Source organism: Monodelphis domestica, chromosome 2 (assembly GCF_027887165.1).
Source record: "Monodelphis domestica isolate mMonDom1 chromosome 2, mMonDom1.pri, whole genome shotgun sequence".
Classification (NCBI taxonomy): Eukaryota; Metazoa; Chordata; class Mammalia; order Didelphimorphia; family Didelphidae; genus Monodelphis; species Monodelphis domestica.
This window is the reverse complement of record NC_077228.1, coordinates 537,863,375-537,880,363: the sequence shown is the minus strand read 5'-3', so window position 1 is coordinate 537,880,363 and position 16,989 is coordinate 537,863,375. Positions and strand designations below refer to the sequence as shown.

The 16,989-nt window shown below is 61.3% G+C and overlaps 1 protein-coding gene across 5 annotated transcripts in view; it reads left to right on the top strand.

Moving 5' to 3' along the window:
- The window catches only part of AGAP1 (ArfGAP with GTPase domain, ankyrin repeat and PH domain 1), a 540,592-nt gene that overhangs the window by 259,384 nt on the left and 264,219 nt on the right, over positions 1-16,989 (top strand). For all 5 annotated transcript variants that reach the window (XM_056820098.1, XM_056820097.1, XM_056820096.1 and 2 more), the window contains exons 5-6: positions 1,314-1,455; positions 4,013-4,147. In XM_056820098.1, the coding sequence (XP_056676076.1) occupies positions 1,314-1,455; positions 4,013-4,147 (277 nt within the window). The remainder of the gene's footprint in view (positions 1-1,313; positions 1,456-4,012; positions 4,148-16,989) is intronic.

Below are 16,989 nucleotides of genomic sequence, written 5' to 3'. Positions count from 1 at the left end.
CTTTGCTAAAATACACTGAATAAAAAGGAACCATGAAAGAGAGTTTCAAGAATGGAAAAATTTCCCAAGTAACTAGAACTGCCTTTAAGTGTAATGGGCTGACTTAGGGGTAGTGGGCTTTCATACAATGGGCAGATGAGCTCTGCTTGGTAAGTTGGGATCCTTATCCAGCTCTGGGTTCTACCGGCAAGTCTCTGAGCTCCCATCTCTCCTTACCCTGCTTTCAGTAAGCAGCCCAGGCGCCATGAGTGCTCTTTGCTGGGGCTTTAATGGAAGAACTGAATTTCTCTAGGACATTCGCCATCACCATTCTAAGTCAGAGCTGGTCAGTTCATCTGGAAGGAATGTTTGCTAATCTGCTATTTCTTTCCTAGAACTACTTGGGAAAGAAATGCATTGTCTAGACTGCCATTTTCTCAAAGCATCCTGAAGATTTCACATCTCTCTGAGTGATCTCTTCGTTTATAATCAGCAAATTCATTTGGAAAATCTGTCTGTCTGTCAGTCTCTGTTTCTCTCTCTCTCTCTCTGTCTCTCTGTCTCTCTCTGTCTCTCCCTTTGTCTCTCTCCCTCTCTCTGTCTCTCTCCCTCTCTCTGTCTCTCTGTCTCTCTCCCTCTCTCTGTCTCTCTCTCTGTCTCTCTCTCTCTGTCTCTCTCCCTCTCTGTGTCTGTCTCTGTCTCTGTCTCTGCCTCTCTGTCTGTCTCTCTCTCTTCCTCTCTCTCTCCCTCTCTCTTCCCCCCCCCTCCTCTCTCTCTCTCTTCCTCTCCATGTCTATCTCTCTCTCTCTGTCTATCTCTCTCTCTGTCTCCCTCTCTCTCTCTCTCTCTCTCCCTCTCCGTGTCTATCTCTCTCTCTGTCTCTCTCTGTCTCTCTCTCTCTCTCTCTCTCTCTCTCTCTCACTCTCTGTCTCTCTCCCTCCCTCTCTCCTCTCTCTCTGTCTCTCCCTCTCCGTGTCTATCTCTCTCTCTGTCTCTCTCTGTCTCTCTCTCTCTCTCTCTCTCTCTCTCACTCTCTGTCTCTCTCCCTCCCTCTCTCCTCTCTCTCTGTCTCTCCCTCTCCGTGTCTATCTCTCTCTCTGTCTCTCTCTCTCTCTCTGTCTCTCCCTCTCTGTGTGTGTCTCTCTCTGTCTCTCTCCCTTCCTCTCTCCCTCCCTCTCGCTCTCTCCCCCACCACATGCACACACAGATAGTAATTCCTTTTTCTACATGGTTTTCTCGCACTTAGGAGATTTGTATTTTTTCAGCCTTTTCCACCCTGTTTGTCCCTCACCTAATTTCCTGTTTTCTCTCTCCCCACCCACACCCCTCCCCAGTTTGCTATGTGGGTGGACGCTGTTATATTTGTCTTCAGCTTGGAGGACGAGATCAGCTTCCAGACGGTTTACCATTACTACAGCCGGATGGCCAACTATCGGAACACGAGCGAGATCCCCATGGTACTGGTGGGAACGCAGGGTGAGTGCCCCGTCATTCCAGGTCCTCTGCCTCGGGGCTGCCGTTTGGTCCCCATTTTCCGGGCGGGCTTCTCCGCAGCCAGGAGAAAAGCCTCCGCTTGCTGGGAACGCTTCACAGCCATCACGGATAGAGCGGATGCTAACTCTGCCCCTGAAGCTCTTCTCTCGCGTTTGCTCTTCCCAGGACCTCGGGGAGGCACGCCTTGTTGGCATCCCGAGCCCTGCTTCGGACAGGGCTGCGGCTCCGCCCGAGAACCGGGGTTGGCGAGGCCATCCCGAGGGCGCCTTTATTTTCGCTCCCTTCTTGGGTCCTTCCCTTTGTGTTTTCAGATGGGTCCGGCCTGTGCCACGGGGCTTTCGGTGGGTCTCTGTGGGGACCGGCTCCCTCGCCAGTCCTGCCCGGCGGCTCTCCGTCCGTCCTCAGGGGCCGCTTGGCCTCGGCGTTGCTCCTTTCGCTGTCTTGTTCTCTGGGCTCTGCTTCCTTCTCTCCGCATCCGCTCGTAGACGTCTTCCCCGGGCGCAGCCGGAAACGTCTCAGAAATCCGTGAATCGTCATCCTCACGGCAGCCTCGTCCCCTGGGCCAGCCCCCAGACCCACATGAAGCCCCTTCTGCGGGCTCAGAAAACACGCAGAGAGGAGGAAGCGCCGTGTCCTCGGGGGCACCCGCCGGGGGAGGAACAGTAGTGCCCGGGGAGCCAGGGGCCCCTCGTTCCTGTGGCTCTCCCCCCGTGCCCAGGACGGTGCTCGGCAGCGCCCCAACCCCTCCCCGCGTCTGCTCGTGCTCCTGAGGGGTCGCTGCGGGGCTTCTGAGCAGAGCTGGGCTTCCTCTCGGACCCCCAGCTGGGGGAGCCGCCCTGCCTGCTGGCCGACGGGCACTAGTCCCGCCCGTTCCAACGATCGCTCCCACTTTCGGGCCCATTTCGGCTTCGTCAGCGGGATCTCGCCTGCGGGCTCGGTGGGATTGTCCCGTCTTGCAGAGAAGGGACGGGGCCCTCCGGCCCAGGGCTGAGGAGGGGGGTCGCCTCCCGGCCGTGTCCGCCCCCGGGGCGCTCTGCGGTGCACAATGGCCGCAGAGGCTTCGGATAGCCCGAGAATTGCTCCCAAGCGGACGAGCACGAGGCCTCCGAAGCGGGGAGGCGCCCCATGGCTGGCCTCAGTTTCCTCACCTGTAAAAAACTCCAAACAGAGGGGCTTAGACTCGCTGTCCTCCCAGCGGCCCCCTCTAGGGGGTGACGTCACGTCCCTGGGCCTCAGTTTCCTTCTCTGTAACGTGGGTTTGGTCTCCAGCCCTTGGGATCCAGCGAACTGCCCAGTGGTCACTTCAGGGGCTCAAGGAGTGATCCGGATGCCAAAATTGGGGGCAGAACAAGATTTCCAGGCTGGAGCCCTCCAGCCTATTAAAGGGCTTTGGCAGGGGCCTCTTGGCTGCCTCCTGCTCCCTCTAGTGGTGCGACGGGGAATGGCATCAGCCCCTTTGGTGCCCTCCTGGGCCGATGCCGCCTCTGAGCCGCCTCGCACAGGACATGCCCGTCGCTAAAGCCCCGATTTTATTGGCTTTGGCGCTTACATCCCTCCACTTCCCTCCCCTTTTGCTTTAAGGAGGGCCGGCATGGACGTCCTTGTGGTCTGTGCCTGTCGTGTTTCGCACCCGCAGCCCCTCCCGGAGGGGAGCCTCGTGGCTCCTGCTGGGCGCCAGGCTTGGCCCTGGAGAGCCCCAGTCCAGGCTCCGCTTTCTTCTCCCACGTCTGCGATCGGGGCTCAAAAGAACGACGGGATTCTGGGTGCCATGAGGCCCTTCAGTTGGGGGGCGGCTGGGGGGACAGACCGCTCCCCTGGGGAAGCCTTGGGGTGTCGGTCCAGCCTCGGGTCTGACTGGGGGCTCCGAATGAGGGGCTCCCTCAGTTTACTGCTCTGTAAAACGAGGTCCTGAAGTGCTCGTGCTGGAGCCAGCGGCGGCCTCTTCCCTTGGCTGGGCTCCGCTCCGTGGACAGTGTGGCGGCCGCCGTGGCCCGGCCCTCCCCCCTCCGCCCCGTACGGAGTGTGGGGGCTGCCGTGACCCGGCAGGGCTGGCCACCCCCCCCTCCACCCCGTACAGAGTGTGGCAGCCGCCGTGGCCCAGCCCGGCCCTCCCCCCTCCGCTCCGTGGACAGTGTGGCGGCCGCCGTGGCCCGGCCCGGCCCCCTCCACCCCATACAGAGTGTGACGGCCGCCGTGGCCCAGCCCTCCCCCCTCCGCTCCGTGGACAGTGTGGCGGCCGCCGTGGCCCGGCCCGGCCCCCTCCGCCCCGTACAGAGTGTGACGGCCGCCGTGGCCCAGCCCTCCCCCCTCCGCTCCGTGGACAGTGTGGCAGCCGCCGTGGCCCGGCCCCCCTCCGCCACATACAGAGTGTGACGGCCGCCGTGGCCCAGCCCGGCCCTCCCCTCTCCGCTCCGTGGACAGTGTGACGGCCGCCGTGGCCCTCCCCCCTCCGCCCTCGCCGTGTTCGGGGGGTGTCGGGCCCGGCAGAGGCTCCAGCGTGTCCGTGGCGTGCCGCTGACGTGCCGCTCTCTGCCCGCAGACGCCATCAGCTCCAGCAACCCCCGAGTCATCGACGACGCGCGCGCCCGGAAGCTCTCCAACGACCTGAAGCGCTGTACGTACTACGAGACCTGCGCCACGTACGGCCTCAACGTCGAGCGCGTCTTCCAGGACGGTGAGTCCCGCCCGGCGGGGCCTCAGGGCGAGGGTCCGGGGGGCGGAAGGGGGGGCGGAAGGGGGCCGGGCCTCTTGGCGGCCTGCTCGGGGCTCCGCGGGCCCTGGGGGGGGTCTCGAGGCGGCGACGGCAGCAGTGTCCGGCCGCCATCTTGGGATGGCTCTGGCTGCCCCTGCAGATCCGTGGCCGTCGGTCGGGGCTGGAAGGCATCTGGGGCCGTCCAGTGCGCTCTCCGTGGCCACGGAGGAGTCACAGGAGGACAGAGAGGTCGGCCGAGGATGGGGGGGAGGGGGGATCTGAACCCACGTCGGCCGAGGACGGGGGGGAGGGGGGATCTGAACCCACGTCGGCCGAGGACGGGGGGGGATCTAAACCCATGTCGGAGGACGGGGGAGAGGGGGGATCTGAACCCACGTCGGCCGAAGACGGGGGGGGGGGATCTGAACCCACGTCGGCCGAGGACGGGGGGGAGGTGGGGGATCTGAACACACGTCGGCCGAAGACGGGGGGGATCTAAACCCATGTCGGAGGACGGGGGGGAGGGGGGATCTGAACCCACATCGGCCGAAGACGGGGGGGGGGGGGATCTGAACCCACGTTGGCCGAGGACAGGGGGGATCTGAACCCACGTCGGCTGAGGACGGGGGGGGGAGGGGGGATCTGAACCCACGTCGGCCGCCCAAAGTCAGAAGTCTGCCCAGTTCAGCGGGTGGGTCTCCCACGTGCGGCAGAAATGCCTGTCGGCCTTGATGCCCCTCCCCCCGGCCCGGCTCGGGGAATCCTGGGTGTGGCGGACCCCAGGCTGACGCCGGAGCCCCTTGTCCCCTCGTCCCCCGATGGTGGTCTTCCGTAGGTGCCGGCGGGCCCTCGTTCGGAGCGATGGCGGCCGGTCTGGCCGGGCCTCCCTTTTAGCGGCCGGACGCCCTCGTTCCCCTTTTCTAAGGCCCAACCTCCGGTCGCTCACTTCCATCACCCAGGACGCCTCTCCGGGCTTCTGCGCCTTCCGGCCTCCCAAGTCCCCTTTCTTTGTAAGCTCCCACTTCCTGCCTCCCCCTCACGGGCCCAGCAGGGAGCCTCGGGGGGCCCAGACTTCTGGGAATCCCCCCAGTGGCGTCTCCAGTCACTCCTCGGCCACAAGGAGCCCCCCGGGGCCCCTCCTCCTGCCCCCTCGTCCATCCTGCGGCTCCGTCTGGCTTAGGCGCTCCGCAGGGCCCGGGAACGTGCCGCCCCCTCGTGCCGCCGGCCAGGAAACGGAGGCCGGAGCATGAAGTGGCCGGCCAGGCGCTCCCTGGGGTCATGCAGAGGGAAGGCCTCGGACGCGGGATTGTTAAGCGCTCTTTGGCCCACAGAGCCGAGCGTTAGCCGCAAAGACCCGGGTTCAAATGCAGCCGCAGCCCCTCCCTGACGGCCTCGTCTCGCTGCCTCTTTTCCGAGACTCCCCGGCTTCCTTCTGGCTCTGACTTGGCCCCGTGACCGCAGGCCGGGGTGCCTTCGCCCTGCGGCCGCTCCCTGTGCAGCCGGCGTCACGCCGGGCCCAGAGCTCCGAAGGGAGCCCTTGATGCAGCCCCCCCGCTGCCTGGCGCCCAGCCGGGTTCGGGCATTTCTGCTCAGGCGATTGGGAGGGGAGGCTGCCCGTCGCCTGGCCTTGGACCTCCCGGCCGCATCGCTTCTGAGGCAGAAGGTGGGGTTGAAAGGAAAGTCCTCGGGTCAGCCCCGACCCGCAAGCACCGTGGAGTTCCGTCGGGTGCCGGGCACCACACTTGTCCCAGAGGACCCCGAGACCAAGGAAGCTTCACCCAAGAGGGAAATGACTTGCCCAAGGCCACACCTTCAGGGCCTCCCCGTCCGGACCCTTCTCTGTGCTGTTTCCATGCAAAGGGCAGCTGCTCTGTGCTAAGGCACGAGATCGCCGAGGCCTGAGTGGAGAGCGACCCCTGCGCGCTGGGAAGTCCTCATGCTGCAGCCTCTGCATCTTCTTCCCTGAGCCTGAGCTTTGCTCTCTTGTAGGGAAATAAAAGCAGGAGGGTCCAGGCTCCCCCTGGTGGTCTCTCAGAAAATGGCACCGTCTCCGGCCTGCTGAGCTATCCCATGATGCTCGGGCTGCTGGGATGGTTTCCAGACTCCGGAAGGGGGCAGATGCTCCCCCCATTCCCAAACCCATCCATCCTCGCTGCGAACTGAGAATCAAGCTGCAAGGAGCGGGGGAGAGGCAGGGGAGCCACAGACGAGGGAATCTGTAAAAGCATCTGCCAAGGGCGGGGGATGGAGTTAGAGCATCCAGCCGGCGCCCTTGGGGGGAGACGGACAGCCGGACAGACAGACAGGCAGGGTCACAAGGAGAGAGGAAGAGACAACGGGGAAAACTCCCTTTTTCACCCCGTTGATCTCTACATGTCCTCAGTCTTCCAATAAGATAGGAACCAGGAAGCGTGCTTGGCATCAGGATCCAAAGGAAGACAAGAGCGAGACAGAACTGGAACCGGGCGCTTCCCTCGAGCAGCTCCCAGCCACATGGGCTGTTGTTTCTCCCCTGCTTCCGGCACGGGTCTTGGGAGGGCGGAACCTTTGCTGTTTGCTCGTGTTCCGTCCAACCAACCCAAACGGGGCTCTTCGTGGCCTTCTCCAGTCCCCGAGCTTCGGTCTTGAGGCAGCGGCTCTGCCCTTCTCCCTCGAACACGGCGCTCCGAGGCAGGGTCTGACGGCTCTTGTTGGGCCCAGACCTCAGGGCTGGGCGGCCTCCAAGCAAATGCAGCGTCTTTCTCCCAAGTGGATGTCCAGAGCCCGAGACGTCGGCCCAGATGGCGGGTGGGAATCCCAGACCCCCGCCTCGCCTCGTCCAGCGGAGATCGGCATCGGGCCGTGCCTTTGGGAAGGAAGCGCCTAAGCTAGTGTCCAGAAGCGCCGTGGGGGGCCCAGCGCGCCTTGGATTTGGGCCGGGACGCTTGGCTGAAGGGGTCGGGGTGCCTCATGAGGACCAGGCTGGAGCAGGGACAAGACGCGGCCCTTGGTGCAGGCAGCACCACGGACAGCAGTGATCTGTGGCAGAGTCCCATTGATGAGGAGAGCCGCCCTGGTGAGTGGTGAATGGTGAGCTCCCCGTCCTTGGAGGCCGCTTGTTGGGCACAGACGGACCTTTGTTCCCAGCTGCCTCTGGAGGTCCCTCCCAGCTCACGGGCCTGGCCTGGGTCCCGCTAATGGCCTTTATAGTGAGCTCTTCCTACCCTTTCCCTGAAGATCTGGTCCAGCTTACTGCCTGACTGAACCTCCTCCTGCCAGTCAAAGGGCCGCCCCAGGAGACCAGTCTTGGCCCTCCCAGCCCGGGGGGAGAAGCGTCTTGTCCTCCCGGGGCAGCGCCCGGGTCCTAAGTGAGGGAGAAACTGGGCCGAGGCCCGCTGGGGAGCTCAGGAAGCAGCTCGCAGTCACTGCGGACTCGAAGAATCATCGGGATTTCCTCCTGCTTCCAGCCTCTCCGTGCGTTCTGTTTAGTGCTGCTGAGCCGCCTTTTTATTTCAGGGATGGAGGATCGTTTCCTTTCTTCTCGGCTTGTGCTGGTGGTGCTGGAAGAGTCGGGGGGCTCCAGGTGTCCCCCCCCCCCCCGTGTTCTCAGGGGGAGCCTTTTGTGCCTCTGGTAGGACCAGCCACCGTTCTTCTGTGGCAGAAGAAACGCGCCAAAACCCTGCGTGCCAGTGACTGAAGCCAGGAATGTAGCGGCTGCCGAGGGAGGCTGGTGGCTGCCTCCGGGCTTTGTAGGGAGGCTCTGAGAGGCGAGGCTTGTTCCGTTTGCCCCCGAGGGCAGAGCCGGGCGGCTGCTGAATGAGGAGCGTCTTTGCTCATCTGCAAAATGATGGACGTGGATCCCTTGGATGGGGGGCCCATCATTTCTCTGATCCGCTTGTTCTTGGCCCCAAGACGCCGGCGGGTAGAGCGGGGGGTGGACGTTGTTCCCACTGAGCAGAGCCCAGTCCTTGACACCCAGAGCCTTCTGGGGGCGGGGCCGAGGGGAGCAGGTCGCCTCCTTGGAGTTGAACCCTCACCTTCCGACCTAGAACTGCTATTCGGCGTCATTCCGAGGCCGAGGCGTGTGAGGGCTAGGCACTTGGGGCTTCAATGACTTGCTCAAGGTCTCATCGCTAAGAAGCGCCTGAAGGCAGATTTGAACCCAGGACCTCCCATCTCCTGGCTTGGCTCTCTCTCTGCTGAGCCGCCCAGCTGTCCCCTCTGGAGGTCTTAAGGAGGGCAGGATGAGGCTCCTTTCAGGCATGGGTGGGAGAAGGCCGTGGCCAGCTCCCGTGACCTCGTCGGCCCCTTCGGGCCCTTTTTCAATGTCAGCGATGTTAGGGAAGGGGATGGCGGCCCTCTCTGGCCCCGCGACTGGCGGCTCAGCGCCTGCGGCGGCAGCAGGTCGGAGCCCGAGAAGGGGGGCAGCCCGTCCTCGTCACAGGCCTCGAGTCGCCGGGCGGGTAGATGGAGAGACGTCCGGACCGCTCTGGCGAGGGAGAGGCCCCGTGTGGACACGTGGGCGGCCAGCGGCGAGTGCCGGCTCCGCCTCCGTGTCGGACGTCCAGCGCAGGCTAGAAGAGCCTCGGGACAAGCCCTGCCCTTTCCCCGCCGTACTAAGACCTTCATTTAAAAAATCTCTCCGTGACGCGTAAACGCGCCGTCTAGTGGAGAGGCGCGGGGCGCGGCCTGTCCGGAGAAGGGGTGTGGAGCTGGCTTTGGGGTCCGAGTGCGGATCCTGCCCCCGGGCTGCTGGCGGGGCGACCTCGGGCGCTTTTTGTGAACCTCCCTCGTCTCCAGCGTTCTCGGCTAGAAGTGATTCAGCTGGGCCAGATGCCTCGGAGCGTCCGTCTGCAGTGACGTAGCTCTTTGTTTCCTCAAGAGTAGCCCCGGCCGTCCACGGGCCGAGGACCCTCCTCGATGTATCCCCAAACTGCAGCCAGCACTCGCCTGGCGTTGTGTGACTGCGCCGCACGCCGTACAGTTAGGTGAGGAACCCAATCAAACCCCCAAATGTACATCTGGAGTCGTCACCAAGGCCGCGAGAGGGTGCCTGGAGCCTGCGTCCGACTCCGGCCTCAGACGCGTATTGGCGCTGACTCCGAGCGGCTCTCTTCCCCTTCTCTGCCTCGGTTTCCTCCTCTGTAGAAGAGGAAGCAGCCAACCACTCCAGAGTCTTTGCCAAGAAAGCCCCCAGGGGGTCGCCAACAGCGGGGCACGGCTGAAAGCCCCTCACGGCCCCGTCGGCAGCCCGGCGCTGCTCCCCAAACCACCGTGCTTAGCGTTGACGTTCCCTGCCCTCTGGGAAGGTTCTCGTCGTGTCCAGCCGGCACCATCACCGGCACCAAAATTATCGTATCAGAGTGAGTGTGGACGGGGGAGCAGCTGCCGTGCCAGCCCCTCGGGGCCACCTTCAGGAGTCGGAGCTCAACTGGCGCCCAAGCCGGGTCAGAGTTGGCATTCCAAGAGATGATGGAGTTCGGTCGTGACGCCCCAATGATGCTAACTGGGTCAGCATTGTTGGGGGAGCATCCTTGTGTTGGGCATGCGTCTGTGATGGTGAGGACGTGTGTGTCTGTGTGTGCCTGTGTGTGTCTGTGTGTGTGCCTGTGTGTGTCTGTGTGTATGCCTGTGTGCATCTGTCTGTCATGTGTCTGTCTGTCTGCTTGTTGTGTGTCTGTGTTTGTGTGTGTGTGTGCCTTTTTCTGTGTGTTGGTCTCTGTGTGTGTCTGTGTATGTGTCTGCCTGTCTGTGTCGATCTGTCTGCCTGCCTGTGTATCTATGTCTGTGTGTGTGCCTGTGTGTGTCTGTCTGTCCGTCATGTGTCTGTCTGTGCCTGTGTGTGTGCCTGTGTGTGTGTGTCTGTCTGTCTGCTTGTTGTGTCTGTGTGTCTGTGTCTGTGTGTGTGCCTGTGTGTGTGTCTGTCTGTCTGCTTGTTGTGTCTGTGTGTCTGTGTGTGTGCCTGTGTGTGTCTGTCTGTCATGTGTCTGTCTGTCTGCTTGTTGTGTCTGTGTGTCTGTCTGTGTCTGTCTGTCATGTGTCTGTCTGTCTGCTTGTTGTGTCTGTGTGTGTGCCTGTGTGTGTCTGTCTGTCATGTGTCTGTCTGTCTGCTTGTTGTGTCTGTGTGTCTGTGTGTGTGCCTGTGTGTGTCTGTCTGTCATGTGTCTGTCTGTCTGCTTGTTGTGTCTGTGTTTGTGTCTGTCTGTGTCTGTGTGTCTGTCTGTGTCTGTCTGTCATGTGTCTGTCTGTCTGCTTGTTGTGTCTCTGTGTGTGCCTGTGTGTGTCTGTCTGTCATGTGTCTGTCTGTCAGCATTGTTGGGGGAGCATCCTTGTGTTGGGCATGCGTCTGTGATGGTGAGGACGTGTGTGTCTGTGTTTGTGTCTGTCTGTGTCTGTGTGTGTGCCTGTGTATGCCTGTGTGTGTCTGTCTGTCTGCTTGTTGTGTCTGTGTGTCTGTCTATGTCTGTCTGTCTGTCTGTCATGTGTCTGTCTGTCTGCTTGTTGTGTCTGTGTGTCTGTCTGTGTCTGTGTGTGTGCCTGTGTGCGTCTGTCTGTCATGTGTCTGTCTGTCTGCTTGTTGTGTGCCTGTGTGTGTCTGTCTGTGTGCCTGTGTGTGTCTGTCTGTCATGTGTCTGTCTGTCTGCTTGTTGTGTCTGTGTGTCTGTCTGTGTCTGTCTATCTGTCATGTGTCTGTCTGTCTGCTTGTTGTGTCTGTGTGTCTGTGTGTGTGTCTGTCTGTCATGTGTCTGTCTGCTTGTTGTGTCTGTGTCTGTCTATGTCTGTGTGTCTGTCTGTGTCTGTCTGTCATGTGTCTGTCTGCTTGTTGTGTCTGTGTGTCTGTGTGTGTGCCTGTGTGTGTCTGTCTGTCATGTGTCTGTCTGTCTGTTTGTTGTGTGTCTGTGTTTGTGTGTGTGTGTGCCTTTTTCTGTGTGTTGGTCTCTGTGTGTGTCTGTGTATGTGTCTGCCTGTCTCTGTGTCTGTGTCTATGTGTCTGTCTGCCTGTTGTGTGTCTGTGTCTGTCTGTCTACCTATTTCTGTGTATTGGTCTCTGTGTCTGTCTGTCTGCCTGCCTGTATGTGTCTGTGTATGTCTGTCTGCCTGTCTGTGTGTGATGCCTACCTGTGTGTGTGTCTACCTGTCTGTGTCGATCTGTCTGCCTGCCTGTGTATCTATGTCTGTGTCTGTGTGTGTGCCTGTGTGTGTCTGTCTGCCTGTCTATGTGTCTGCCTGTCTGTGTGTGATGCCTACCTGTGTGTGTGTCTGCCTGTCTTTTTGCGTGTCTGTGTGTCTATGTCTATGTCTGTGTGTCTGTCTATGTCTGGGTCTGCCTGTCTCTGTGTCAGTGTCTGTGTGTCTGTCTCCATGGGTGTGAGTGTGCCCTTGGTTCTGCCGCAGGCCACAAGGCGAGTGCGATGGACTGTCTGCGTGCCGGGAGCTGCTGGTCCTCCCACAGACGCTGATAGCCTGTCGCCGCAGCCTCTCGCCTGGTGTTACCTATTTAGTCCCTTTCAGGGTCCGTGACTTCGCCTCGGGCAGGCTCTCCTGCACTGCCTCGGCTGTGGGCTCCTTCCCACGGCTCGAGCGCCAACGTGGCGGAGGAGGGTCTCATTCTCCAGCCAACAGGCTGCAGCGCCTGGGTGGGCTGTCTGTGGGTCTGTCCTCGGCCGTCTGGCTCAGCCCGGGGGAACCTGCATCCCCTCCAGACGGCGACGAGGCATCGCGACAGGAAGACCACTGACAGGGATGGCTTGAGAAGACGCCCTGCTCTGTGCGTGTGTCAGCAAGGTGGATTTGGGTTCAAATTTTGCCTCTGATGCTCCATCCTGTGGCTATGGGGAAGACGGTCAGCTCCGAGGCTGGCCACGTTCGCGGGGCACAGGGAGGTCCCCCGGCTCAGGCTCCCCAGCCTGGCACGGGCCCAACCGGGCAGCCTCCTTCCAGGGTCGGGGAGGCCCCAGGAGGGCCTCGCCCTGTCGGGTGGCCGGGGGCTCTCGCCGGCCCCCAGGGCTGCAGTGAGACGCGAGATCTCCCGAGCAGGCTGCCCGCCTGATGGCGTCCGATAGACGTCTCCATCCTCGCCGGTGCGGGTCCGCACAGGGCCGTCCCCCAGCCCCGGGCCTAGGGGAGAAGCTGAAGGTTCTCCGCTCCCGACACGGGGATTCCTCACAAGGGACGGTGCGCTGCTCTGGGGCAGGTGGTGGTCCTTCGGGGACCGTCCTTTCTGGTTCTGAGATGTTCTTGGGCATCTCGAAGCCTGGAGCTGGGCTGACCGGCCTGTGGAGAGCCTGAAGAAGGCTTCCCTTCCCTGTTAGAATCCGTGTTGTGCATCGGTGCTGAGGCACGAGGGCCATCAAGGCCGGGCTGGGGAGTGAAGGGACTTGCCCAGGGTCACTCAACGAGGTGTGTCTGAGGCCAAATTCGAACCCAGGACCTCCTGCCTCTAGGCCTGGCTCTCCATCCATAGAGCCACTCAGCTGCCTCGTCCTCTCCCAGCCTCTTCACAAATACTGTTGACACCCTCCTCTGGACTGGGTGGCTGAGAGGCTCTAGGAAGAGAGTGTAGATGAAGCGCTCTGTAAAACAGGAGCCCTGGGAGAAGGTCGGCCCTCCTTAGTACAGGACGTGGTGGACCGGGAGCCAGCCTGGGGACAGAACTTCCACACTGGGAGACCCCACCGGGACTGGAGAGAGTCAGGGAGGGGGACGATCTACAGGAAGCAGGAAAAGGAGCCCAGCCTGGGGGCCTCGGGGTGCCCCGGCCAGAACCCGTCACCTTCCTTCTCCCTCGAAAACATCCAGCTTTGGAGAGCATTTTTGCCCCGTTTCTAAATCCTGGACCCGTCCAGCGAGCCTTTTGTTAGTATAAACTGGACCGTCTGTTGTGCTTGTGTGTGTGTGTGTGTGTGTGCACGAGTCTGTGCACGTGTATGAGTGTGTGCATGTGTGTATGAGTGTGTATGTGTGTGTGAGGTGTGTATGAGTGTGTTTGAAATGTGTGTATGAAGTGTGTGCGTGTGTGTGTATGAAGTGTGTGCGTGTGTGAGCACGTGTGTAGGAGATGTGTACATGTGTGTGTGAGCGTGTTTTTGCACCCTCAGAAACACCTGCATTCGCTCCCCTCCAGCCCAGCCCTGAGCCCTCCAAGATGTCATTAGTAAACGTTCTCTAGTTAAATGTCCCCATTTCGCGTGTTCTCTTCTGCTCATAAAGTGAATTTTGTCAATGACACCGAAAATGATGATTTTAATCTTTCTTGTCGGCTCGGCCTCGCCGTTAAGTGCGCTTTGCCCCAGGATTCCTCGCTAATGCCTTTAGCCTGCTTGACTTGGCCCGATGTGCTATTAATGCATACAAATGGCTTTTATTTTTGTTCATGATCTGTTCATAATTGCACGGTTTTCTGCTTTCCCTAATTTTTTTTTAAATGATCCAGTGATGATGTTCCTTCTGACCCACTTAACGCGCCTTGCTGCAGCCCCTCGGGACGTGCTCCCCGGGGCCGAGCTGGGACGTGCTGTGGATTTGGATCCCCTCCTAAGCGTCCTCCACTCTTGTCGTGCTCCCCAGCCCCCTCCCGAGCGTCCTCTGCCCCCTCCCGAGGGACCTCCGCTCCCATTGTGCCCCCCAGCCCCCTCCAGAGAGACCTCCACCCCCATTGTGCCCCCCAGCCCCCTCCCGAGGGCCCTCCGCCCCCATTGTGTCCCCCAGCCCCCTCCAGAGAGCACTCTGCCCCCATTGTGCCCCCCAGCCCCCTCCAGAGAGCACTCTGCCCCCATTGTGCCCCCCAGCCCCCTCCCGAGAGACCTCCACCCCCATTGTGCCCCCCGGCCCCCCTCCCAAGGGCCCTCTGCCCCCATTGTGTCCCCCGGCCCCCCTCCTGAGGGTCCTCCGCCCTCATCATGCCCCCCAGCCCCCTCGAGGGACCTCCGCCCCCATCATGCCCCGCGGCCCCCCTCCCGAGGGTCCTCCGCCCTCATCATGCCCCCCAGCCCCCTCGAGGGACCTCCACCCCCATCATGCCCCCCGGCCCCCCTCCCGAGGGTCCTCCACCCTCATCATGCCCCCAGGCCCCCCTCCTGAGGGTCTTCCACCATATTCCCTTCCCCAGACGTCTCAGCGCTTTCTTTGAGTCTGTGGGGCCGAGGCACGTCGGTGTTGAAGCTTTGGGGTGTCACCTGTCTGCCCTGCTCTGGGGTCCCCCATGTTGGCCCGGCCCACCTTGCAGGGTTTCCCCATCTCTTCCCTTCCTCAGTCACCCCCATGTGCCTGGCCCCGTGCCACTCCACGGATGTGCAGAGCCATCCTCTTATGCTCAGAGTGTGTGTCTGTCTCTGGCTTTTGGGGGAGCAGCCAGCCTGGACATCAGAGCCCTGGGCTCAAGCCTCCTTGACCGGGAGACCCTGGCAAGTCACTGCCCAGCCCGGCTCCGGCCCCTCTCTGGGTCCCGAGTTGCAGAGGGTGTTTTTTCATCCCAGAATTCCTCGGGCTCACGCAGGCGGCTCTCACAGCGCTGTGTCTGCCGACCTCTCGGGCCCTTCAGAGCCCTCTGGGGTGCCGCTGGGCGACTCTCCGGATTCTCCCCCCCCACAAGAGGCAGGTGCTCTTGGGGTGCCTGGTTTACTGTGGGGGAAACTGAGGCAGGCGGCACACACGGCTGCTCTGTCTCTGAATTTTCCCTCAAGGCCACTGATGGGCTGCAGCCTTTAGACGGACTCACTGGCCGATTCCCCCAGTGTCACGGGGCAGACACGACTATAGGCTGACTGTACGTGTGGGTAAACGCACGCAGAGACCCTGGAGTAGTCACTGAGGCGCCGCCTGCCTCCTTTTCCCGTCCTCGCAGGGTGGGAGGCCCAAAGGAGCTCGGGCTGGTTGCCGGCCCCGGCCGAGGCTTCACAAACATTCGCCGCCGTTATTGCTGGACGCGTCACACGGCCTCTGCGGCCTTGCCGGGGTTCCACTGACGCTGGCCTTGGGGGTCACGCTCCACCGCAGTGGAGGGAACGTCCGTCCACCTTGAGGGGGCCGGGCAGGGCTGGGGAGCTGGGTTCGAGGGCTTCCAGGGACCAGGGAGAGCGGAGGAAGGGCTGCAGGAAGCCTCTGCGTTGGCGGGTTAGGGTGAGGGTTAGCGTTAGGGAGACCCCAGAAGAGACCCCAAAGCTCGGACCCCGATTTCGGTCTGTGGTGCTCGGGAAAGGCAGATGCGCTCCCACTGGTCTCACGCAGGGGTGGCCGTCGGGGCCAGGATGGAAAGGAGCCTCCTGGCCTCCCCATGAGAGGAGGGACTCCTGCCCATGCAGCCCTCGGGCCACGGGAGGAGCGCTCGGAGCAGCGCCTCTGACCGCTCCCAGGCCGTGATGGACAGCTGGGAAGGAGCCGGGCTCCCTGGGCCCTGGAGGCCAAGGTGGGCCGGCCTTCCTCAGGGGCTCTGCTCTGGGAGCTCAGCCTCGCCAACACGGACCTCCCTGGGGAGGGTGAAGCCTTCTGGACACAGGGAGGGCCGGCACGAGATCCCGAGCAGGAGGCGGCTTCCCTTGGCTAGTCTGCGCGGAGGGTGGAAGAAGAATCGGGCCGGAGTGTCGCATACGTGACTCGTGGACAGGAAGCTCTCTTAGCACGCCGGATACTGGGGATCTGAGGGGCGCCGGGAACCCGGGGTCACTCCTCGTCCGCTCTCCTCGCATGCCCTGGAGCCACTTCGCCTCCGGATCGCAGTTCCCTCAGCTGTCAAACAGCGAAGTTGGACTCTAAATGGGCGACCCGTGACGAGGTGCTGAGGCCCATCTCCTCTCTGGGCCCGTGTCTGTGCCGTGAGGGACTGAACCAGGACACGACTTCCAGCATTCGCGAGACACCTGCAAAGCCCAAGAGGGCGCCTGCTCCGGGCGAGTTTGCATTCTCTGGAGAGAAACCACAGAGCACGTGGCAGTGTGGACAGAAAGAACTCGAGGCCATTCGGGAGGGACCAGGGAAGACTTTGTGGTGCTTGAGAGGGTCTTGAAGGAAGAGAGGTGAAGAGTGAGTCGCAGGCATGTGGGACAGACAAGACAAGGGCTTGGAGGTGGGACGTGGGCTTTGGAGTGTGCAGGACCCTCTGTACAGCATCCCCAGCAAGTGATCACCCAGCCCTGGAAGACCTCCAGTGAGGGGGAGCCGGCCACCTTTTGGGGCACCCTGTGGCACTGTGGGCACATCTAACTCTCAGGAATCTACTCTGCATGGCCTCTTCATGCCCTTATTCTGCCCTCCACCCTCGAAACCTGCATCTCCCCCCACTAATCTCTTCTCTTGACTAGACATCCCTCATCACCAATCCTCTCCTGACCCTCACCAGCCTGGTGGGCCTCCCATGGGGGTTCGTCGCCCTTTTGGTCCCTCTTCCACTTACAGTGTGGAATGGGAGCCTGCAGGTGCAGGAAAGCTGAAGAAAGGAAGCATGACGTTGATGATGGTGATGGTGATGATGGTTAAAGAAAGGAAGAAAAGCATGACTGATGATGGTGATGATGATGATGATGGCGGAAGAAAGGAAGGAAAGCATGACGATGGTGATGGCTGAAGGAAGGAAAGCATGATGATGATGGTGATGATGATGATGGTGGATGAAAGGAAGGAAAGCATGATGATGATGATGGCTGAAGGAAAGCATGACAGTGATGGTGGTGATGATGATGATAATGGAAGAAAGGAAGGAAAGCATGATGATGATGGTGATGATGACGGAAGAAAGGAAGGAAAGCATGATGATGGTGGTGATGGTGATGATGGTTGAAGAAAGGAAGGAAAGCATGACTGATGATGGTGATGATGATGATGATGGCGGAAGAAAGGAAGGAAAGCATGAC